General features: G+C 42.7%; 1 protein-coding gene across 2 annotated transcripts in view; it reads right to left on the reverse strand.

The window, feature by feature from the left end:
- Positions 1-25413, reverse strand: part of DCLK2 (doublecortin like kinase 2) — a 148916-nt gene that overhangs the window by 45639 nt on the left and 77864 nt on the right. For both annotated transcript variants that reach the window (XM_089670470.1, XM_089670469.1), the window contains 3 exons: positions 20302-20396; positions 9726-9789; positions 7128-7236 (listed from right to left, as the gene is read on the reverse strand). In XM_089670470.1, coding sequence (XP_089526596.1) covers positions 7128-7236; positions 9726-9789; positions 20302-20396 — 268 coding nt within the window. The remainder of the gene's footprint in view (positions 1-7127; positions 7237-9725; positions 9790-20301; positions 20397-25413) is intronic.

Raw genomic sequence — 25413 nt, forward strand, 5'->3', positions numbered from 1 at the left:
ACACATGCTGCACATGCAATACTTTGCTTTACAGCATTTTTAAATGGCTTCCCCTTTCAGACTCCCCCATTGAGATTGGGACCAAACTGCATTGGCTTGTAGTTGCAGTGCAATCCCACAAAATAAAAGTGCTGTTTGGCAATAAAAAAAAAAAAAAAGCTAAGCTGCTTGCTCTGGGGGCACTTGTGCGTGCTCACTTCCGTCTATAAGACACACAAAGAGCGGCTCATTCACGCTTCCTCCTCACTGACTGTGATTGACAGCAGCAGGAGTCAAAGGTTCCCACTGCTGTGTCTCAGCCAATGAGGAGAGAGATACCCAGAAGAGCCACTGCTCTCATGCACATCGCTAGATCGGGATTGGGCTGAGATAAGTATTAGGGAGGAGCTGCACACTGAAAGTTTATTACCTTTATACATAGAATGTGTGAAGGTAAAAAACCTTCAGCCTTTAGAATCACTTTAAGGACTAATATCAAATGTCAATGACTAACGTCAAACCGTTCCTGAAGATGACACTAGCTAATCCCAATTTTTTTTTCCTTCCCTTAGCACAAATCACATTCATATTTCTGCAGCAGGGGCTGGGAGAAAACTTACACACTGAAATTTTTTTTCTGCAGCAAGAGTGTATGAAAGTTCCCACATAACTAAATTACAGTCAAGCAAGCAGGCTTAAGGTTTGATTTTCAACATTGGCTGGAGTGTTCCTTTAAATCCTATTAATACCATTAGAGATGAGCGAATCGAAGTAGGTGAAGTGGAATTCGTTTCAAATATTAGGAAAATTTCGATTTGCGTCGAATCCAAAAATAAGCAGACTTCGGATGCGCGAATCGAAATTTTTCCTAAAATGGCGGCGACATGTGCGGCGACGGAGCGGGGATGTCTGGGAAGGCGCGCAGACAAGGCGCGCTGACCCATAATGCATTCATTCATGACATGTGATCGCATTAGCCAATCAGCAGCCAGCCAGCCAGCACAGTGTAATGGTCGAGCTATAAATAGCGGCCATTTTAGAATTCTCCATTTGCCTCCAGTCATTCAACAGAGGCAGACCTGGCTGTATGCAGGGAGAGAGTTAGGGACACAGAAACGTTACTTAGGGACAGAGAAACGTTAGTTAGGGCCACAGAATCGTTACTTAGGGCCACAGAAACGTTTACTTAGGGCCACAGAAACGTTACTTAGGGACACAGAATTGTTACTCAGGGACAGACAGAATTGTTACTGAGGGATACAGAATTGTTACTGAGGGCCACAGAATCGTTACTTAGGGCCACAGAAACGTTACTTAGGGCCACAGAATTGTTACTTAGGGACAGACACAGAATTGTTACTGAGGGACACAGATTTGTTACTGAGGGCCACAGAATCGTTACTTAGGGCCACAGAATTGTTACTTAGGGACAGACACAGAATTGTTACTGAGGGACACAGATTTGTTACTGAGGGCCACAGAATCGTTACTTAGGGCCACAGAAACGTTACTTAGGGCCACAGAATTGTTACTTAGGGACAGACACAGAATTGTTATTGAGGGACACAGAATCGTTACTGAGGGCCACAGAACCGTTACTTAGGGCCACAGAAACGTTACTTAGGGCCACAGAAACGTTACTTAGGGACAGACACAGAATTGTTACTGAGGGCCACAGAATTGTTACTGAGGGCCACAGAATCGTTACTTAGGGCCACAGAATTGTTACTTAGGGACAGACACAGAATTGTTACTGAGGGCCACAGAACCGTTACTTAGGGCCACAGAAACGTTACTTAGGGCCACAGAATTGTTACTTAGGGACAGACACAGAATTGTTATTGAGGGACACAGAATTGTTACTGAGGGCCACAGAACCGTTACTTAGGGCCACAGAACCGTTACTTAGGGACAGACACAGAATTGTTACTGAGGGACACAGATTTGTTACTGAGGGCCACAGAAACGTTACTTAGGGCCACAGAATTGTTACTCAGGGACAGACACAGAATTCTTACTCAGGGACAGACACAGAATTGTTACTCAGGGACACAGAATTGTTACTGAGGGACACAGAATTGTTACTGAGGGACACAGAATTGTTACTGAGGGACACAGAATTGTTACTCAGGGACACAGAATTGTTACTGAGGGACACAGAATTGTTACTGAGGGACACAGAATTGTTACTGAGGGACACAGAATTGTTACTCAGGGACACAGAATTGTTACTCAGGGACACAGAATTGTTACTGAGGGACACAGAATTGTTACTGAGGGACACAGAATTGTTACTGAGGGACACAGAACTGTTACTGAGGGCCACAGAACTGTTACTTAGGGCCACAGAAACGTTACTCAGGGACACAGAATTGTTACTCAGGGACAGACACAGAATTGTTACTCAGGGACAGACACAGAATTGTTACTGAGGGACACAGAATTGTTACTGAGGGACACAGAATTGTTACTGAGGGACACAGAATTGTTACTCAGGGACAGACACAGAATTGTTACTCAGGGACAGACACAGAATTGTTACTGAGGGACACAGAATTGTTACTGAGGGCCACAGAACTGTTACTTAGGGCCACAGAAACATTACTCAGGGACACAGAATTGTTAATCAGGGACAGACACAGAATTCTTACTCAGGGACAGACACAGAATTGTTACTCAGGGACACAGAATTGTTACTGAGGGACACAGAATTGTTACTGAGGGCCACAGAATCGTTACTTAGGGCCACAGAAACGTTACTTAGGGCCACAGAAACGTTACTTAGGGCCACAGAAACGTTACTCAGGGACACAGAATTGTTACTCAGGGACAGACACAGAATTGTTACTCAGGGACACAGAATCGTTGAATTAAAGAGTATGTCAGACAACATGCAGAGGAGTGGCAGAGGAGGCAATGTTTTAGGAGCGAGCAGACGTGGCAGCAGAGGAAGGGGTCGAGGCAGCACTATTCGCAGCCAGAGGCCAGTGCTCCCGGTGTCATCCAGTACAGTGAGGAAGAGCTAACAGAGGGCGGTCAGGAACGGGGGGAGACATCCGCCTCTTCAGCAGCCAGGCGAAGAAGTAGTGGCGAGGAGAGTGGCTCGGTAGCCGGTCTAGAGACAGGTCTGTCTCCTGACCCACACGCAGCCGAGGGGGCTAGTAGTGAGGCGGAGACCCTAATTGATGATGATGAGGCTGATCGCACTTGGCAGCCTCGTCGTCATCAGGCTATTGCTTCCGCATCATCAGGAGAAGAGGGTGGCAGCTTGGCAGCGAGCAAAACAGTCGGTGGGTTGTCTCCATCGCCACACTCTGCCATGTGCCACTTTCAGGTCTCCTCACACACTGCTGGTGTGTTCCATTTTTTGTCATAGGGTGCTGGCAGATTACGGGCCTCCCATAGCTGCTGCCAGGCCCCTAATCTGCCATGGGCCCCTGTACCGCCTCCTCATGCTGCTGCCAGGTCCACAGTGTCTCATGCCATGTGCCACTTTCAGGTCTCCTCACACTGCTGGTGTGTTCCATTTTTTGTCATAGGGTGCTGGCAGATTACGGGCCTCCCATAGCTGCTGCCAGGCCCCTAATCTGCCATGGGCCCCTATACCGCCTCCTCATGCTGCTGCGAAGTCCAGAGTCTCTCATGGGTCCCTGTACGGCCTCCCATTGCTGCTGTCTCCATCGCCACACTCTGCCATGTGCCACTTTCAGGTCTCCTCACACTGCTGGTGTGTTGAATTTTTTGACATAGGGTGCTGGCAGATTACGGGCCTCCCATAGCTGCTGCCAGGCCCCTAATCTGCCATGGGCCCCTATACCGCCTCCTCATGCTGCTGCCAAGTCCAGAGTCTGTCATGGGTCCCTGTACGGCCTCCCATTGCTGTTGTCTCCATCGCCACACTCTGCCATGTGCCACTTTCAGGTCTCCTCACACTGCTGGTGTGTTGAATTTTTTGACATTGGGTGCTGGCAGATTACGGGCCTCCCATAGCTGCTGCCAGGCCCCTAATCTGCCATGGGCCCCTGTACCGCCTCCTCATGCTGCTGCCAGGTCCACAGTGTCTCATGCCATGTGCCACTTTCAGGTCTCCTCACACTGCTGGTGTGTTGAATTTTTTGACATAGGGTGCTGGCAGATTACGGGCCTCCCATAGCTACTGCCAGGCCCCTAATCTGCCATGGGCCCCTATACCGCCTCCTCATGCTGCTGCCAAGTCCAGAGTCTGTCATGGGTCCCTGTAGGGCCTCCCATTGCTGCTGTCTCCATCGCCACACTCTGCCATGTGCCACTTTCAGGTCTCCTCACACTGCTGGTGTGTTGAATTTTTTGACATTGGGTGCTGGCAGATTACGGGCCTCCCATAGCTGCTGCCAGGCCCCTAATCTGCCATGGGCCCCTGTACCGCCTCCTCATGCTGCTGCCAGGTCCACAGTGTCTCATGCCATGTGCCACTTTCAGGTCTCCTCACACTGCTGGTGGGTTCCAATTTGTCATAGGGTGCTGGCAAATTACGGGCCTCCCATTGCTGCTGCCAGGCCCGTAATCTGCCATGAGCCCCCGTACCGACTCCTCATGCTGTGACGTTGCAACAAGGTGGAATTCAACCCTACATATGTTAGACCGCCTTTACGAACAGCAAAAGGCCATCACAGATTTCCTGATGTTAAAAGCGGATAAAGGTACTCCCCTGTGTAACTTAGATGTCAGCCATTGGCAGCTCATGCGTGACACCTGCGCTTGCTCAGGCCCTTTGAGGAGGCCACGCTATTCGTGAGTCGGCAGGACTATGGGATGAACGACGTCATTCCTCTGTTGCACGTCCTGGAACAAATGCTGTTAACAATGGCTGGTCAGGGTGCGGTAGACGTGGCGCACAGATCTCAACGCCACATGACCCCTGTGGGGGCAGGACAGGAAGAAGAGGAGGAGGTAGAGGAGGACATTGGTGCTCAGGAATTATTGAGTGAAATGGGTGGTTTTTCCACTCAGCGGACAGGAGTGGAGGAGCAGGAGCATCTGGTAGAGGAGGAGGAAGAGGAGACAGAGGACCCAGACGCACCGTGGCAGTATGCTGTGGAGATGGAGGCAGGGAGTCCCTCGCATTCCTTGGCACAAATGGCCCATAGCATGCTCGCTTGCTTGCGTACCGACAGCCGAATAATAACCATCAGACAGAGGGATGACTTTTGGCTGTCCACCTTGTTGGACCCTCGCTACCGTTCAAAAATGGTGGCCTTTTTCACACCTGCTGAGAGGGAGACCAAAATAACGTACTATAAAAACCACCTATGTAGTCAGCTGGTCTCTGCCTGTCTGCGCCAAGGTCCATCCTCAGACACTGTGGGCCCTGTGCGCTCGCGTTCCACTGCCATGGCAGCAGGGGAGGGGTGGGGTGGGGTGGTAGGAGCAGTGGCAGCTCCACCAGCAGCAGCTGCCTCAGTCTGCAGTCGATGATGAGTTGCTTTCTTCACCAGCGCAGTGAGGAAACTACTAACCAGCCGCAGCAGCAGCAGCAGCAGCATCAGGTGGACCTGGAGCAGGACCTCAAACAACAGGCTTAGGCCTACTTGGACAGCACCCTGCCAATCGAGGTAGACAATCCCCTTGACTACTGGGCAACGAAACTTGACCTTTGGCCCCAACTAGCTGAATTTGCCCTTGAAAGGCTGTCATGCCCGGCCAGTAGCGTGGCATCGGAGCGCGTGTTTAGTGCGGCAGGAGGTATTGCAACTCCGCGGAGGACACGACTGTCCACCCAAAGTGTGGAGAGACTCACGTTTGTGAAAATGAATCAGGCGTGGATTAGTCTGGATTTCAAACCACCAGTTCCTGACACAACTGACTAAATCCGCCATGAATCATGCCCCAAACATGTGCCACTTTCAGGTCTCCTCACACTGCTGGTGTGTTCCATTTTTTGTCATAGGGTGCTGGCAGATTACGGGCCTCCCATAGCTGCTGCCAGGCCCCTAATCTGCCATGGGCCCCTATACCGCCTCCTCATGCTGCTGCCAAGTCCAGAGTCTGTCATGGGTCCCTGTACGGCCTCCCATTGCTGCTGTCTCCATCGCCACACTCTGCCATGTGCCACTTTCAGGTCTGCTCACACTGCTGGTGGGTTCCATTTTTTGTCATAGGGTGCTGGCAGATTACGGGCCTCCTATAGCTGCTGCCAGGCCCCTAATCTGCCATGGGCCCCCGTACCGACTCCTCATGCTGCTGCCAGGCCCGTAATCTGTCATGGGCCCCTGTTGTCGCTTGTTGGCATATTCCGCTCGTTCAGATGCTCCTTCTCCTGCTACTCCTCTTCACGGATTCCGTCAGCAGTCTTTCTTGGAATCCGTTTCCAAGAGACAACAGTTTGCGAGCACGCACCCGACGGTGCAGAAGCTGAACGTCCTCCTGTCCAAGTTGCTGCTGCCAGGCTCGTAATCTGTCATGCGCCCCTGTACCGCCTCCTCATGCTGCTGCCAGGTCCAGAGTGTGTCATGGGTCCCTGTACGGCCTCCCATTGCTGCTGCCAGGCCCGTAATCTGCCATGGGCCCCCGTACCAACTCCTCATGCTGCTGCCAGGCCCGTAATCTGTCATGGGCCCCTGTACCGCCTCCTCATGCTGCTGCCAGGTCCAGAGTGTGTCATGGGTCCCTGTACGGCCTCCCATTGCTGCTGTCTCCATCGCCACACTCTGCCATGTGCCACTTTCAGGTCTCCTCACACTGCTGGTGGTTTCCATTTTTGTCATAGGGTGCTGTATGGCCTCCCATTGCTGCTGCCTCCACTGCCACACTGTGGCTCCACACTCTGGTTTTGGCCCCGTGACTGCCCAAATGAGTGAAGTGTGTGGTGATTCTAAGATCGACGGCACTCATCTGCATGTCATACTGACTGTCAGTATTATTTCTCTTCCCCAGCAGACTCCAAGGGCATTTAAATTAAAGGTACAGTGTTCTGCACTAATATAAAGTCTCTCTGAAGCCTAGAAACACCCTTTTATAAGTTAAATTCGCAGCGAATATATTCGACTCGAATCGAAATTTTTCCACGAATTCGCCGAATCAGTCGAATCAAATTTTTGAATACTTCGCTCATCTCTAAATACCATCATAAAAAAGCAAGGAGAAAACTACTACAACAGAGTTTTTCTTACCTTTCAACACATTCCTTTACAACTGCAAAGTTGCCATCGCCAATCACTTTGCCTATTTTATATTTCTCCAGGATTATGGAAGCATCAGCAGTAGTATTTCCATTCAGTCCTAGGAAAAGGGAAGCCAGGTTATTGACATGTATACACATCAAAGTCCTGAAAAACACCAATTAAGAATAATTCATTTATATTCCCCATGTGCCAAACAAGGTCATTAACTTGTGTCTGAATCACTACAATTGTCCATGCTTTGTAGAACTTTTCAGCTACTAATATAATGCAGGATGAGTTGCTATTACTCTACATTGTTACCTGATGAGAAATTGCAATATGTCCTTGCTCCACAATCTACATATACAATATAAGGAAGTTCCAAGGGTTTGCATACACTGTAATCTGGCTGAAAGATTTCCTAAGGCCAGCCATAGACGGAGGAATTTTCTTTTCTGCAACCACAGATTACAGGAAAGAAAATTGCTGTATTCCCCCATCAACACTGAATCCCTCCTGGGGAGCTACTGTGTTTTTCCAGCAGGGGGGAAGAGGGGGGTGGGTAGGGGAAGCCATCCACCAGGAGAATGCAATAACTATTAATAGCAGCTATAACAGCCACTAGCAATAATTGCATGTGAAATCTGGCAGGCTGGTTGCACCCAAGCTGAGCGATCATTCAACTTGGGTTCATTCAGCCTGCCCATGGTTCAAATCTCAGCCGGTTCCTGCTGAACCAGCTGAGATTCTAACCACCTATAGCCAGCTTAACTCACTCTACTAGCACACTGAAAATATGATTTGGAAATGAAGTTTGCACTGTGGTAATCACCTATAGAGATACAGTATACTGCTGCTAGTATTTTGTAGTGGCTCCTTTATCTTTTTTTTGCAAGCTGTGGGCTATGCTGCAATAGACTACATTTCATCGCTATGACGAACTCCAGGGGAAAAATAAAGCACCCTTTCAATGGGGATGTCCCCACACTACAGGGGGTTAAATGATCATTTAGGTCCAGGGGGCTGAAAAAAGAATTTTTATTTTCCAATTCTCTGCTCCCACAGGCTCCCTCCAGGATGTAAGATCAATCTTGTCACCCTTATGCTCTGGTGGTCGCAGGTCCTCCGATGTCATCAAGCCCAATACAAAGTGTTTTGGACATAAGGTGGCTGAAGGAAAGTCCACTGCTGGAGTTCAGGGAGTAGAGGAGAGCACTGGCTGCTGAGGTTGAGGAGGACAGAGTAAAACTGATTTTTTTCTGCCCCTTAGACCTGCAAGGGAGCATTTTTCCTTTCCTCAGTGATATGCTTTAACTTTCACAAGAATACACACATTCAAATAAAAAGAAAAGTTTCCGTGACAATGTAAAAGTTAGAGCAAATAGTTCAGTTACTAAGGAAGTTTCACGTTCTAGAAGCAGAAAAAGGTTTGTGCTTGAGATATGGATAGGCATCATGTGGTTGTCAGTCCTGTGAAGGTATTTTTAGGTAAACACGTAGGATGTACTTAGAAAAGCAGCCTATTTGTAGTGCCATCATCCACTCATAATACACATGACTAAAGGATTCGTCAACCTCGGTCCTTCTACCAACCTCTTAAATAATAACGCAGGCTGCGTGACATTGGTTTAAACTGCCACAGCAGCCAATTTATTAACAGATTAAAAAGATAGCATCACATTAACATAACAATAAACAATTTAAAAATTTCGACAATGCAACCATGAGAGGGTCTTTGAATGTCCTTAAAGGCACACTTTTTAACTAGAATCACCATGTCTTCAGCCGAGCCCCAAGCGAATTAAAGTTGTTACGGACTCACTTACATTTTCCACCAGTGGAACAAGCTCCTGGGACAATCACAAATAACCAACCAAGTGGGAACACCATACCCTAGATGGGCTGCCAGTTTTGTATATACAAATATTCACTGACCCCCCCTCTCCCAAAGACCCCCAGACCCGACAAACTGCTGTCACATGGTATATTCTATTTAAATTTATATCCTAATTAACCCTGGACATACCATGAACTGCAAAGACAGGGAGGGAAGGTGGGGAAGTTTTACCTTTCCAGACTGACTACCCAGCATCCCTTGCACGAACCCCATTTGTGGCTCCACACTGCCCATCTGACTTTCAGCCTCCAATCATGTAAGACCTACACCTCTTCCACACTGCACTAGTATAGTTTAACCCTTTTTCTCTTCTTGGGCTCAGGCTTTATTATTGGGATAAAATCTGTACAAAATAAAATGCCATACACATGTAATTTAGACAGGTTCAGTTAACAATTGCACAGTGTATGGAAAACACTGAGGTGGCAGGTTGTAATCTTTCAGGGCAGTTTGATTACTGTTCTTCTACTGTAGCGCAAAGAACAAGCATGCCTTTATATGAAAATGTCAAGAGCAAAACATAAAAAGAGATCTTTTAGATGTACTCTTAACAACTTTCTAGTATGTACAGTATATCTACCTTTACTTGGCTGTATGGTCAACCAGAGATAACCACATAAATGCTACTGGAACAGACTTGGCCATTGGAGTTCACAATATTATTAGTGGACTAGAATGCTCTTTTCACTCTTTTTTCCCACCAAACCTACCTTCAGGACTGTTCACATCAGGAAGACCATTCACATTAGAGATAGATCCAGAGTGAGGTGACATCTAAACAGAAGAGAACCCTTGTTATTATACTGCTTTACATTTTTATATTATAATGTTGGAAAACTAGCTCCTTTATAATGTTTACGTTCCCTAAATCTAAAAGTCTGAGCATAGTTTTAAATGCACAAAAAGCCAACATTGCCTGTAGAGTCCAGCAAGTGTAAGAACAAACAGAGAGATGGAGAATACATGCATTGCAAACAGCTGTTATAATGTGAATTTATACTGGAGATCAGGAAAAAAAAGTCATAAAACAAAGAAAAAACGTAAATAATACACAAACTGTTCTGTATTTGGCAGCTTTTCTATAATTTGGAATAACCATTCAGATTCCTAATTTGGAAAATAATCGTCACATTTGCAACTCGTCAGGTTCATTGGGATGATTAAACAGACATGTCTGACCACAAAGGTTACATGAAATATGACTGGATGATTAGTCATAAATAAATTTAAAGAAAACACAATGTAATACAGTAGGAATGCAATAATGATGTAGACATGATAATGAAGAATTTAGGGTAACAAATTGCATTTAGTATAAACAGCATGTTATAAAGCAGCCTCTGCACAGTATCCCAAGTATGTTAATAGCACATAAGATGTTTTAATTGTGGTTATTTCCCCTTCATAGTCTATTATCCAAGAGAAGAAAGGTTATTTGTCCACTTTAAAAGAGAAACAGTTGAAGGATGCCCAGCTGTCCCCGATCTCTTCTACCCATCTGTTCCAAATAGTTGTTGGAGGTGTCATGCAGACATCGGTAATATGACTCCCCATATGTCCCCCCCATCAACCTTTTTTTGGTTTGTATCTTACAGACTTACTCTAAAGTGATGGCCACCAAGATACCGAATACCCTATCAACTACTCCCAATTATTGCCAATACAATTAAATGCATTAAAAAGGGTATTTTGCACCACCTCCTTACTGCAGCAAGAACAATTATTCCTAGACACTGGCGCACAGGTACCATCTCTCACAGAATCGGTTGTGGAATGGCCTGGTTGCCACAAAATTTGACAAAATGGATCTTTACACTTTCACTTGGGCCACGTGGTCAGTGTTCCAAAATTCTCAAGATTTTTAAGATCTAGTAACCAACTACTCCTACTCTTTTTGTCATTTGGCCATAGCAAGCAATTATCAATCGCACAAACTGGATTATTCAATTATCTTTATTGTATACTTTGTTTCTACAAAATCTAATGAAATGATTTTTAAAATGGTTATGAAATTGTATACATTAATACAGTAAAGGCTTATTTACAAAGGTCAATTAAACTGTTTCATTTCACTGCATTTTGCAAATTATACCACATATAGAAAGGCTTGTTGGTGTCTGGCTTCCCTAGCCTTTTTTGACCTCATTGGCCGCATTCTTTTCCCCTGGCTTGGGTTGTCCATGGTTCTCTGCAGTGGACTGGTTTGCTCTAAAATGCTGCAATAATGTCTGCATGAAGGGAACAGATTCCCTCCATGCACATATTCTAGAGTTAAAAATTGCCTAACCTTTAAGAAAAAAAAAAACCAAGACGTGGCAATCATGGTCACTCTAAAGGTGGTCTTCTCAACAATATATGGACATCAGCAGAACCTGCCAGATACATCCAGCAACCAGTGTCTGATGACTGTTATTGTAGCAGATATCAAAGATGTCCCCCTGTGCCCCTATACCTAACTGCGTACGTATATGACTGTATGTTTAGGTCTCATGCAGACTTGAGCTCTAAAACTCTGCTTTCACAGGCGTTTGAGTTTTTTCTCTGCCTCTAAACTCCCCTCCATGTTAACCTACGTGTCAATGCACATTATAGGCCTTTACAGGTATTTTGAATTAAGGGAGTTTAAAGGCAGATTAAAAAAAAACATCACTTGTTCATTCAAGAGAGGATTGTTTCTGCAAGAAAAAAAAAATACATGCTTAAACGTGAGTAAATGCGTGTAAATACATCTAGACGTATGGTATTGCTTTAGCACTTGAGGTTTTTTTTTTATCATTTCAATGGCCAGAATATGAATTTATAAAATATAAATTCATATTCTGGCCAATTAAACAAATAAACACCCAAGCACCTGACAAGTCACGCACTTTAAAAACACAGTTTAGGAGTGTTTTTCAGGTGCTTTTCTCCTATGAGGAGAAAGCGTTTAGAAGAGCCCCAGTGTGCATGAAGCTTTATGCATCAATTTGTGGAAGCTTTGGGTAAGTGGACTATGCCTGCATATTTAACGTTTCTCTTACTTCTGAGGGTAGTTAACATAAAACTGACCCTGGCCATTTATTTTAACAACAATCTTCCCATAAAATGTAAATTTAACAATTTATGTATGTTTATGTGTCAAAGCCTCCATTGTGTGTTCTAGAAGGCCGCTGCTGGGTGCCACCACCTTGAATGTGATGTAAGTAACCCCAGAACTCAGATTACACTCTATATTATTCCCCTTCACTCCTAATCTAACAGATACACAAAGGTTTATTTATGGAGGTGAAGGTGATGGGGCAGTACAAACTGTAATTAGACAAACGCAAAAAAGGAGAAAGCCATGATGTGGCAGATGAAGTGCGAATTGTGGCTATGTTTAAAAATTGACTCTTCCTGGAGGTGGTCAATTTCACAAGCAAGTTTAAATGCATATTGCAAGTGAATGACTAATTGTTTGTAAAAAAGGAAAGATTAAGCATGTAGGACATCAAAATACTTGATAATTCTGCACTTTTATCTACATTTTAAAGTCTGAGGCATGGTCTCTTTAAGCATAAGTGATTGCAAGGTTAGGAATTCACGCTGTAAGTGTAGGTGTAGGTGGTACTGCATTCTCTTAGAGCTCCGTCAACCCGTTTAATGCTGGATATCCTCCATAGCAGCCTTTCTCAACCAGGGTGCCTTGAGGTTTCTTCTGGGGTGCCCTGGCAAAATGTTTAAAAGTTGCACAAAACTTGTATACAAGCCAGTGGGTGGAAGAAGCCTGACTTTTAGTTATACAAAGCCACACATTTTCATTGTGCGCCATTACGACCGTCTAGCCATCGGCGTCCTGAAAACAAATTATATCATCAGTTGATAAGGAGAATGTCAGATGCTTGCACATCATCCTTGCTGGACCCTCCCCTGCCCCTCTACGTCAGTGCTGTGGTCACATGGAGAACAACTAAGAGAAACATTGGAATACTAGTCAGTACCAGTGTGCGAAAGTGTATTTGATTTGGAAGAATAAATCCCCTCTATCGTTGGGTGTCCTACAAGTGTGGATGTTGCTGTGTTATATAAAACTATTAAAATAGTTTTTACATTTTAGAATGGGGTGCCTCTGGACTGTCCATAATTTTAAAGGGTGCCTTGACTGAAGAAAGGTTGAGAAACACTGCTATAGAAGCAGGCAAGGAGATGTCTCTGACTTGATGAGCCCATGAGATCATGAGGAGGAAACCTGCTCTGTAGGGAGTAATTCGTGATCTGCCCATAACTGGTACTAATAGAATGCAGCTAAGAATAGCAGAAACATACTCGTCTGCTACCCATAATGCTATTGAATTGAATTTAATAGTTCTCTGCACAGAATGTGGAGGAATTATTAAACAGAATGTATTGATTCTTAGTACAAGGTAACAGTGAGCCTGGAATCTAATGCCACAGTTGTAACTGCTATATGACTAACTGAATAATCAACCTTTCCAGAACAAAGTCTCAGTGAATGTGCAGCAAAACTCAGCGGATGAGAGCAGAAGCAGGAGGATGTGACCACCATCTGACCTCTGTATATCTGGAAGGTGGCTCTTTTGTTACTTTGCAGAATCAAGCTAAGATTCAATCTGAATTTTATGTGTGGGAAGGAATGAATTGGAAAGCGATTGTAAATACAGCTTAGCATTCAAACATTACAATAAGGCAAAATTGAATATATTGTTAAATTCAATGCCTTATAAAAAGTGTTGCAATATGGTTATTTTGCAGTTGTTTATGCAACTCTTTAGGTGATTTTAGCTATTTAATGAAATAATGAGCACATTTTTACTTAAAAGGTATTGCCGCTAATAAAAAAAAAATAGCAAAGGAAAAAATATAGCTCTAAAATTGCTACACAAGCCATATTGTGATTTATTGGTATTAAAAAAATTACCTTTCCTTTTTCAGTCTGGCACCACTGTAATTTTCTGCAAAATTCTATACAAAAATGGCAACCCAAAGGCGTTCCTTACAAAGTTGGTGTACACAACTTCAACAGAAATGCCATTTCCTGCTTGTGTGATTGGCTCACTGAATTTCCAAGAAGTCTGCACTAAGTAACAATTTAGGCATCCTTTGCCATAGGAATTATATTTTTGATGAGATATTCCGAGGGTTAAAGCGGAGTTCCACCTTGTAAAAAAAAAAAATTAAAATCAGCAGCTACAAAAACTGTAGCTGCGACTTTTAAAATAGAGACACTTACCTGTCCCTCAGTCCAGTGGTGCCCTCACCACCGCTGGTTTCACCCACTGTCTTCTCTCCCTGGTGCCAGCATCTTCAGTGTGGGCACCCGGCTGTGACAGCTTGCAGCTTCACAGCCGGGTGCCCACTGCGCATGCGCGAGAAGTGCTGCGTTTTGTGAATGGCCCCGTAGTCTTCTGGGACCTGTCACATGTCCCAGAAGACTACGGAAAGGGAGGGTAGGAGGACAACTTCTGCTTCCGATCGCCCAGCCGATTGCAGCGGAAGTGGGAGCGGGTACCCACTCCCTTAAAGGTGCCAATCCTTAATAGGGAGCGGGGGACAAAAGGCTTAAAACAGAACTTCCCCTTTTGGGTGGAACTTCGCTTTAATTACTTCAAAAGGGATGCAGACACTGCAACTTTCCTCAATAGAACACTGAATGTGTATCAACTGATTATATTGAAAACAGACACTCCTATTCAGAAATCAGTATACCAAGGACATAGTAGAACATACAGCACCTGTACAAACAGGTAGGACTCTGCTACAAAGTTTGTTAAAACCCCTGCAATGTACATTGATCACCTGAAGTGGATTATTTATTTTCTTAACAAAAATACAGTTACACTTTAAATTACCTGCTACTATTGACATTCATCTTTTAGAAAGTTTTTTTTTTTTTATATAGCCGATTTATCGGCATCCATTTAATGTGGAGCACTAGCCAATACTTTTTGTTTAAGGTTTGCATAGAGTGGGAAAGCTTTTGAACCTCTATCAGACATTAATTGCTGTCTGCGATCCTGTTAGGTAGATTTTTCAACACTTACCATCCTGTAAAAAGAGAATCTGATAGAATTTCAAACTCTTCTTTACTTTACATTGTGCAGTTTGTATAGTGGAGTTCCCTTCTTGCCATGACTCCTGGTGCATATAAGTCTCTTTTCTTTGTGTTTCCCTTCTATTGTCTCTCTTTCCTTGTCCATAGAGTATGTTACTTGTCCTCATATTGTACAGGCTACTAATAACTGCTAATACGTTCCTGGTCATTAAAGTGTAGCAAAACGCAAAACATTTTTTATGGTTTTGGACAGAGTGGAGGGGGATTAAAACACGTGTGTGTATGGCTGCCTGTGCCCCCATCAGGGAGATTCACCCTATTTGGCCTATTTACCAATATCAATGAAAGTAAAAGAAAAATCACAAATGTTGGGTTGTCCCTAGGTAATAGAAGGGAAGTCTTCCAATAGGGACACTAGTTCTGGTGATCCTGGTGAGACCCCAGGGTTCCCCTACTTTGGAGGGATTTCCTCTCACTTCCTGTTTTGGCTATGGGACAGGAAGTGAAGGGAAATCTACCCAATGGGACACAGATGGGAGAATAAAACCACTTGAGGGTTATTACCCTCCCTTATCTAGAAATGAAAAAAAGTTTTGCCTTTAGTTACACTTTAAGGGATCTTGCAACAGTCCCTGGAACACATAGGGTTGTTATAGACACTTGTACCACACTCCTCTGTGTGTGGCTTTATGTATTCGCATATATGGCATTAAGTACTGGTTCATATAACGAACACTAAATGCAAGCCTTTAATGATAGCATTTACTGGAAATATTTGCATCAATGGTTTCATCAACCATTACTGGGATAATAAGCAATGAACCTAGCAACACTTTGTGCTATGGCCGCATACAAGCTGGCTGATTACCTGTGGCCAGAATACTGCTAAAATGACAACCCTGGATCCTGTCTGCATCCAGGGTTGGTTGGAAACTTTCTTTCTATGTAAGAGATGAGTGGTTACATGTAAACAGCGGCATCGTTTTAAACCCCCCCCCCCCAAAAAAAACAAAAAAAACAAAACTCCATAACTTCTTAAAATGTGTTAGCTGGAGCTGGGCTTTAATTTGCTAGCCAAGTCTATCCAGATCTGCTAGTCTATCAGTACCCTCCCACCAGACTCACAATGCTGCAGTCTCTTTTGATCCTCCATCCAGAGGTGGATATACCCTAAGACTGGAAGTATGTTTAAGGCCGGATCACTAGCTAAGAAAAAAACAAACAAAGAAAGAAAACAAATGCAGCCATCATATTTGCAGAATGGTAAACTGCAATATATTTATTTTTTGTTTTTGAGTTTAATACCACTGTAAATCTTGAGAAATACTGGTTTAACCTCTTGGCGCCGGCACTTCCTGGCCCTTTAAAAGATGTGTGATGCCGTGAGGCGGGGGGGGGGGGGGGTTTAGGGTCATGTGACCGCCGTGATTGGCGGTTACATGATCGGAAAGCTCCTGACCGCAAGTAGCGATCGGGACCTTTACATGAGGTGCCAGCAGATGTGGCGGGAGCACACGGGGAAAAAAATCAGGACTCCCACCCTGCGAGACAGGACTATGCTGTGTGGCAGAGCTGTTTCAATGTAAGGACAGGGTCGGCAGAAATACAAATACTTCAGCAGGTAAAACAACTCAGGTAAAAGTATTACATCTATGTATATTTTCGTTTGCCCGGAGTTCAGCTTGTAGTTAGAGTTTTATGTTTGTATTCATTATCTTAGTTATCTTATATTAGTGATAAGTAGGTGTATTCTCTAAAAATGTCACTTTCTTTCACATTGTTTATAAACTATCAAGATGTTACAGATAGTACAATGCTCATTTTAGAAGCGGTCCCATTCTTCAGTTATATTAACTTGTCCTGCCATTTTATGAAAAACATCCAGAAGGATTTTGAACACTAGATATACCTTAACACATCCTACAAAACAGAAAATGAAGGTAGCCACACCTGACTTCATTTCATAGCAAAAACCTCGATTGAGATCATCTACAGAGTAAGCAAAGCTGTTCTGACAAGCAACAAACATATGATTTATAGAAATGATGATATCAGAAATATGCTGCCAATAATGCCATCTAATTATTTGTTTGGATCCTAGGAAGCACAGTTAGAAACCAAACAAAACAAATGAAAACGTCAGTAGATAACAGCTATAATGAGAACATCATAATGTGTTCATGTTGGCTATTAGAGCATTTTATTATGCAATTTCATGCAAGTAAACAATATATTTCTTGTTCAAGCACTTTAGGATTAAAAACTAGAATCCAAAAAAGTAAAGGGAAAACGCTAAGAACAAGAAAAACATGCCATCAGGACCCAAAAAGGCAGTGGTGTGGCACAGTGGTTAGTACAATAAGTCTAGAGCCCTCTAGATGTTTAAACAGCAGAAAACAGTATGGAGCATGGAATTAATGAGGAAATAAATTATAATTACGTATAAAGAAAGAAAATGCAGCTTTACTCTGTACATTGTGCAATGTGAGTTCACAGCTGGTAGAGAATGGGAAAAGTAGTAATTGTTTGGCTCTTTAATTTTATGGGTTCATGAACGTAAAGTAGAAATGTGGCCATAGTATGGACATTCATATATTTACATATTCCTAAGTAGCATTAAAGTGATTCCGAAGGTTGGATTGAAAAAAAAGCATATTATACCTACCTGCTCTGTGCAATGGTTTTGCACAGAGCAGCCCCGATACTCTTCTTTTTGGGTCCCCTGCTGGCACTCCTGGCTCCTCCCCCCAGCGGAGTGCCCCCAATAGCAAGCCTCATGCTATGGGGACACTCGAGCAGTGAATGGACATTGTTCACGTACACACAGAGCGTGGCTTGGACAGCTCTCTCTCCTCATTGGCTCACTGGCTGTGATTAACCGCAGTAGGAGCCAATGGTTCCCGCTGCTGTGTGAGCCAATGAGACAAGAGACACCCAGGAGAGCTGTGGCTCTCATGCACAAGGATGGAGGGAGATGGGGCTCAGGTAAGTATAAGGGGTGGTTGAGGGGGGAACTGCAGACAAAAGGTTTTCTACCTTAATGCATAAATTGCATTAAGATAAAGAAAACCTTCTGCCTTTAGAACCACTTTAAATACGCTTTAGAAAAAAGCTCCACTCCACAGTCACTAAGGAGTAACTGATTCTCATATTTTGCAGTGTGGCCTTCCCAGTTTTACTTTTACTTTCTCTCCATAGCTCTGCCCCTCATTCCCAACACTGTAAGCACAGAGCAGGTGAGCAGAAAGCAGTGGAGGGGGAAGTAAAAATTGCTGCAACCTGACTTGAAGAACCGCTTCTATTGTGATCTTGAGGATGAATTGCTCCTCAGTGGCTATAGTTTCAAAAGTCTGTGAGGGCTTATTTTTTAAATCCTATTTACTGCATGTTAATAGCATGTAAATATTTGAATTTCCGTAACCTAGCCATAGTTCTTCTTTACCACTTTTGCTACTGCTCTCAAATACCGGGTTCAGCAGCTAAGAGTTTATTTACACTTCTTCTGCTGGCAGAGCCGTCTGATCACTTCTGTGCACCAGTAGTGGTGTTGCCCCTGTTCGCTGATTTTCCCAGTGCTGCATGATCCCCAAAGAGCTCAGATCTGACCACTTCATAAAGAGCACATGCCCTGACCACTGTGTCTGGTGAAACAGCATATCAAGCATAGTCTCTGCTCTATATGCTTAGGGAGAGTGCTGGGATGAAATTAGGAATGTAATAAACCCGTGATGTCCCCTTAGAGAATCTGTCACTTGCACTATGCTACCACAAAGAGGTCTTGTCAACCCTCTTGTGATAGCAGCAAAGAAGAGTAATAAAAAAATATAAAATAAAGATATTTAAAAAATGAATTTGTGATCAAATAAATGTAAAAACACCCCCATAGCATTTTTAAAGAAACCTGCCCCCACACAAATGCACATAGAAACACAAATGTGAGTGTATGATGTGTAAGTATATGTAAATGACAGTTGATGCACATGCAAGAGTAAGATGAAAAATTTTAAGGCCATTATTTACAGTCATCTCTAAACTGATGAGGTGCAAAGGTTTTTTAAGCCTCACCAATGGACTGTTTTGGTCATTATAGTTTTTTGCCGTTTTGTAGGCACAAACTATTTTAAACCTTGACATATTTGGTATCTATTTACTGAAGACAACCTTATCTTTTACTTTTTAACAAAGAATGGGGATTATATTGCGTTTGTGTACATTAAAATTACATTTGGTGAATTTTTTGTTACTGAATACAAGGGCAGGATAAACAGTAGCGCCTATTGTGTGGCATAAAAAATTGCAACTACTATCATTTTCTCTAGACACCATTTTGGGGCTTTGAGTAATCTTTAGCCTAAATATGGGCATTTAAACATGGCAGCAAAGGGAAGTAAAATGCATTGCTCCAGCTCAGCCACAATGTAGGATGGAGGTTTGGTTCGAGCCATGAACAGTACAAAAGATAAGGATGGATCATCACATACCTCAAAACATAGTGAAAACTCTGCCTTCATTATTTCTAAGGGCTAAAAGCAGGACAACAACACAGGTAGCAAGGTTAACAAGTTTCAGGTCTACTGACGCTTAATCGTAACCTGACCTGGTTATGATTACGTGTCAGTAGACATAAAATGTATTACCCTTACTACCTTATCTTTTGTACTAGTCACGGCAGGAAAGACATTAAATCTTCTGTGTTTTTTGTTTTTATACCTTATTTTAAACTCATTTAACAAACAGTGTTTATTATCCAGGACTTCTCCAGAGCCTCCCCCATCCTCTGGAACTCTCTACCCCAATATATCAAGACTATCGCCTACTCTGCCCACTTTTAGGCGATCTCTGAAAACCTATCTCTTCAGGGAAGCCTATCCTGCCTTCAGCTAATAACGGAATCTTCAATTGCTCCTACCAGTCCATCCCCCACAGTTATTACCTTTTGTACCACTAGCCCTTCCCTCTTAGATTGTAAGCTCCAAGGAGCAGGGCCCTCCTAACTCTCTTACATTGAACTGTATTGTTGCTGTATTGTCTCTCTTTATATTGTAAAGAACTGAGCAAACTGTTGGCGCTATATAAATCCTGTATAATAATATTAATAACAAAAAAGGTAATATCAAAGTCCTAAATGGATATCTTATATGTGAATAAAGAGTTCTGACATTTTCAGAGTTCTAGTAATACAAACATGAAACATGTTGATTTCCTTGTACTTTGTTGCCAATGGAGACTACAAATATCAGAGACTTCATTCTTACCTTCAGGCCACGGAAACTTCCTGGACTGGTTGGAGATGAACAGGAGGATTTTGTGGATTTTGGAGTGGATAACTGGCTGCTTGGTGTTCCATTTACTATAAAATAAAAGTAAAAGCTATTTTAAAAGTCTGACATACCTGTATAAATGCTACTCTCCAATTTGAATGCAACACGTTACAACATAGGCAGGAATCGGAAGGCTGTTGTTTTCCAGAAGTGTATGACTAAGATACAACAAAAAACACGTAAATACATACATTCACCGGCCTCTTTATTAGGTACACCTGTTCAAGTGCCTGGTAACACAAATTGCTAATCAGCCAATCACATGGCAGCAACTAAATGCATTTAGGCATCTAGACATGATGAAGACAACTTGCTGATGTTCAAACCGAGCATCAGAATGGAGAAGAAAGGAGAGTTAAGTGACTTTGAACGTGGCGTGGTTGTTGGTGCCAGACGGGTTGGTTTTTTAAAAAACTGATGATCTCCTGGGATTTTCACACACACAACCATCTCTAGGGTTACAAAGAATGGTCCAAAAAAGAGAAAATATCCAGTGAGCGGCAGTTGTGTGGGCTAAAATGTCTTGTTGATGTCAGAGGTCAGAGGAGAATGGGCTGACTGGTTCAAGATGATAGAAAGGCAACAGTAACTTATGTCAATATGGACCAAAATCTCTGAGGAATGTTTCCAACACTTTGTAAATCTATGCCATGAAGAATTAAGGCAGTTCTGAAGGCAAAAGGGGGTCCAACCTGGTACTAGCAAGGTGTACCTAGTAATGGGGCTGGTGAGTATAAATCACTGTTCCTTTAAGCCTTAGCAATGCCACACACAAAACTGATGCACCAATGATGATATTCAGACCCATTCCAATCAATATTTATGGGAACAAATAGCTTGAAATTTCAGTACACTATACAAAGTTTAATATGATCCCACAACTCTGTTTATTTTAAACCACATTTGGTTATCAATAATTCAATAATAATGCATAGATCAGCCAGCAGTCATCTTTCATTGCTTTGACTGTGTTAATCTGACGAAAATGAAATCTGACTGGCTGATACAGGTTTTTGCACCTTGCTCATCACCAATGCTCTTTGCCTTTGAGAAAAAACACCAACGTATTGTTGTAAAGCACTTGATTATTTTAGATACCATAGAGGATCAACACTGACTAGGAAACAAACCAAGCACTGACTGGGGGTATGAGCTCAGTGTTGTCTATGTTGGTTGTGGAGCTCTTACAGGAGTTCAAGGATTGCTCCTTTTTCCAAAACCATGAATGATCATTTCATATCATTGCACAGGTGATGAAAATACTGTACAAACTGGAATAAAACATGGAGAGGATTTCAGTAAACAGGTATCATTACTATGATTGCCAGATATCTACCCAAGAACTGCCAGCATTCTGGTGTACGCATGCAATTTGTTCTTCCTCTCAATTACAATGTTCCCTGATTAGTGTGCTTTGTAAAAAGAAGCCCAATAGCAAAGTATTTTGTACAAATAAAGAAGACTGTTTTAAAAAAAACATTTCCATCTTTCTTGGCATTGCTTGAGGTGTGTATCTCTGAACCAATGTTACATATACTCTAGAGGGACACAAGATAATAGCTGTATCCGGGCTGTGATTGACCGGTGTGAATGAACAGAGGAAGGAGACAGATGTGTAAATTGGGAAAGAAAACAACTCAAACCAGTGGAGAGCAAGGAAACATAAGACTGTATTAATCATTCATAGAGGGAATAAAACAGGGACTGTACTACTACTGTGTTCTGGCTTCAAGGAACTAAACAAGACATGCTACTTGTTCTACAAAATGATCCCATAAAAGAGGAGCTGCACCATGGATTTCAATAAATTGAATACATTATTTCATATCAACATTGTATATACATATAGCCCCTAGTCACAAAAGATCAATCATTTTAACAATATGTGTTAAAAGTACCACCCATTTTTGTACTTATATTGTACTCATTATATTATATTCTATGTATTATTTAAGGAATCCTTGGGTATATAGAACTTGGAGTAACTTTTAAAAGTTTTTTCTTTTTTTATTAAAATGTACTGTATGTAATTTAATATACTCAGGGGTGTGGCTTCTCTTGTATTTGATCCTCAGGTAAGTAAAAATAAACATTATTCCTTAATTGCAGTACCGGTTTAATGACCTACTTCCTACATAGTCATCTGATGGAGAGATTTCATCAAACAGCTAACATAAAGACCAATTAACAAAGCCAACGTTCTAATTACTTTATGGTGCCATGCAAAGTGAACTGCATAATATACCAAAAAAAAAACTGATGAAAAGATAAAGACTTTGTTCCACTTGAAGCTCTGACTGGTTTAGAATTACAAAGAACTGAACCTAGAATGTGTTTAATAGATTATCAGAGAAAAGATTATAAAAAGGTGAGACCAGGATTTTCAGGTCCTCAATTAACCACTTGTTGGTCGATTGGTGGCTACAGCATGGTCGACCAGTTCTTAGAGGGCGTCAGGATTGCGCCCCCAGCGCACCCGCTGCAGCACGTTCCCGGTGATCACTGTGTCCTTCGAACACAGCTGATCACATCACGGTAAAAGGCCAATCACAGAGGCCCTTTACCATGTGATCGGCTGTGTCCAATATAAACACACTTGCCAGTTATCGGCAGTAGTTTCCTCCCGCTGTCACAACAAGCGGCAAGTGTGAAAGGAGACATCTGATTAGCAGTGCCCTGATTATCAGTGCAGCCCCAACAGTGTCCATCAGTTCTTCCTAATAAAGCCAATCAGGTTCCATCAGTGCTGCCAATCGGTGCCCAGCAGTGCTGCCAGTCAGTGCCTAGCAGTGATGTCAATCTGTGGCCATCAGTGCTGCCAATCTCTGCCCATCAGTGCTTCCAGTCAGTGCCCATCAGTGCTGCCAATCAGTGCCATCAGTGCTTCCAGTCAGTGCCACCTATCAATGCCCTTCAGTGTTGCCTATTAGTGCCCATCAATGCCTATCATTGTCGCATATCAGTGAGTGTCTCCTCAGTATCAATATCCACCAGTGCTGCCTCATCAGTGCCCCTCAGTGCAGCCTCATCAATGCACATCAGTGAAGAAAAAAATAACCTGTTTGCAAAATTTTATTGTAGAAACTAAGAAAAAAGTGGGTTTTTTTTTCAAAATTATGTCTTTTTTTTGTTTGTTTAGCAAAAAAATAAAACACCAAGTGTTGATTAAATACCACCAAAAGAAAGCTCTATATGTGTGAAAAAAAAGGATAAAAATTTCATATGGGTGCAGTGTTGCATATGACCGCACAATTTTCATTTAAGCTGCGACAGCGCTGAAAGCTGAAAGTTGGCCTGGGCAGGAAGGGGGATAAAAGTGTCTGGTAGGCAAGTGGTTAAAGTATAACTAAAGGCAAAACATTTTTTTTTAGTTTTGGATAGAATGGAGATCGATTAGGACTCCTGTCAAGTTTTTGCGGTCTGTGTCTCTATAAGGGAAAATTCACCCTCTCTATTTGTCCTATTTACCATTATCAACAAAAATGAAAAGTAAAAGAAAATCCCAATTGTTGGGTTATCCCCAAAAAAGTCATGGAGGGGGGATTTTCCAATGGAGACACTAGTTCTCAGTGACCTGGGAGTTCCCAAGGAATTCCCTTAATTAGCAGGAATTTTCTTTTTTCTGTTTTGGCTATGGGACAGGAAGTGAAGGTAAATCTCCCCAATGGGACACAGATGGCAAAAAAATAAACACTGGTTATAACCCTACCTTACTCTATCCAAAATGAAGAACATTTTGCCTATAGTTCTACTTTAAAGGAAGAAATGATCATTCACTTGACTTTGAATAAATAAATGTATGACATCAGCAGGACGTTGTGTTGGTGGGGGTTAGGTGCTCTGGTACCATAGATAGGAACATTTAGACATTAAGCACAATATCCCATCAGCACTATTAAACTAGTAAAGTATGCCACTCAGCTGTCGTAGATATCAGTAAAAAAGACATTGCAAGTGTTTAAAGTAGAACTCCATCTTTTGGTACACTTATACATCGTTCATTTGGGTCAAGCTGGCCTGGATGAACTATGTCCCTCACTAACATGTGGAGTTGCTGGATATGCTGTATGTAGCTGAGGCCTCTGATGTCAGAAAGGCAGGCTGATGATGTCACACTCTCTGACTCAGCCAATCAGAGGAAGCTTTGTATTCACTGATAGAATACATCACTCTCTATGAGTGGCTGAGAAACACTCTTTTGTGTTCCGGGTCTGAGACGGGAAGGTCTCGGCTCACTCTGGAATACAGTGCTGTATGCTGCATGTAGTCTCAGCTACATATAGCTTATACAGCACATCCAGCAGCCTCACGTTAGTGAGGGACATAGTTCGTTTGGACATCTTGGCCCCACCAAACTATGTGAAGTGTATTAAAAGCTGGAGTTCAGCTTTATTTTCAACAAAAGCGAAGACTAATAACTTGCAAAGAGGTAAAGCATTATATTTATACTGTATATGGTTCCCGTGCTAATAAAACATATAACACTACCAATGTTTCATATATTCCAGGAATCGTCAAAGTTTTATTTTAGTTTTGTATAATTAAAGTGTTACTAAACCCACAACAGTAAAATCAGTCTGTATATGTAGTAAAGCATGCTTGTTATACTCACTGTGGAAACTAAGGGGTTAATCCTCTGCATTGTGTAAAAAGGATGTTTGATCCTCTTTTCTATGATCCTCCCTTTTTTCCATTGTCTCCTAAATATCTCCTGATAGAACAGAGGTTTGGAGTCACTCTGCACATGCTCAGTTTGGTCTGTATTGCTAGAGAGTTTTTTTGTCTTGGGCGAGTGCATGTGATCAGCACAGGGCAATCAACCCTGTCAAGACAGAGGGTCAGGGATCCTGAAGCCTCATAGGGGAGAATGAAAACTCCTCCTACAAGCTTTAACCAGTGCTCTGCTGGACACTGATAAAAGTCACAAGACTGCTCTAACTGCTGATAGAAAAAAAGAAAAGGTATTTAGCAGTTTATATTTACTAAAATAATTGCATTTCCATGCTGTGTGTATTGTGGGAGACAAGATATAGTGAAAGCAAGGTG

The sequence above is a fragment of the Staurois parvus genome, unplaced genomic scaffold, assembly GCF_062004578.1.
Source record: "Staurois parvus isolate SC_StPar_1 unplaced genomic scaffold, SC_StPar_1.0 ptg000090l, whole genome shotgun sequence".
NCBI lineage: Eukaryota > Metazoa > Chordata > Amphibia > Anura > Ranidae > Staurois > Staurois parvus.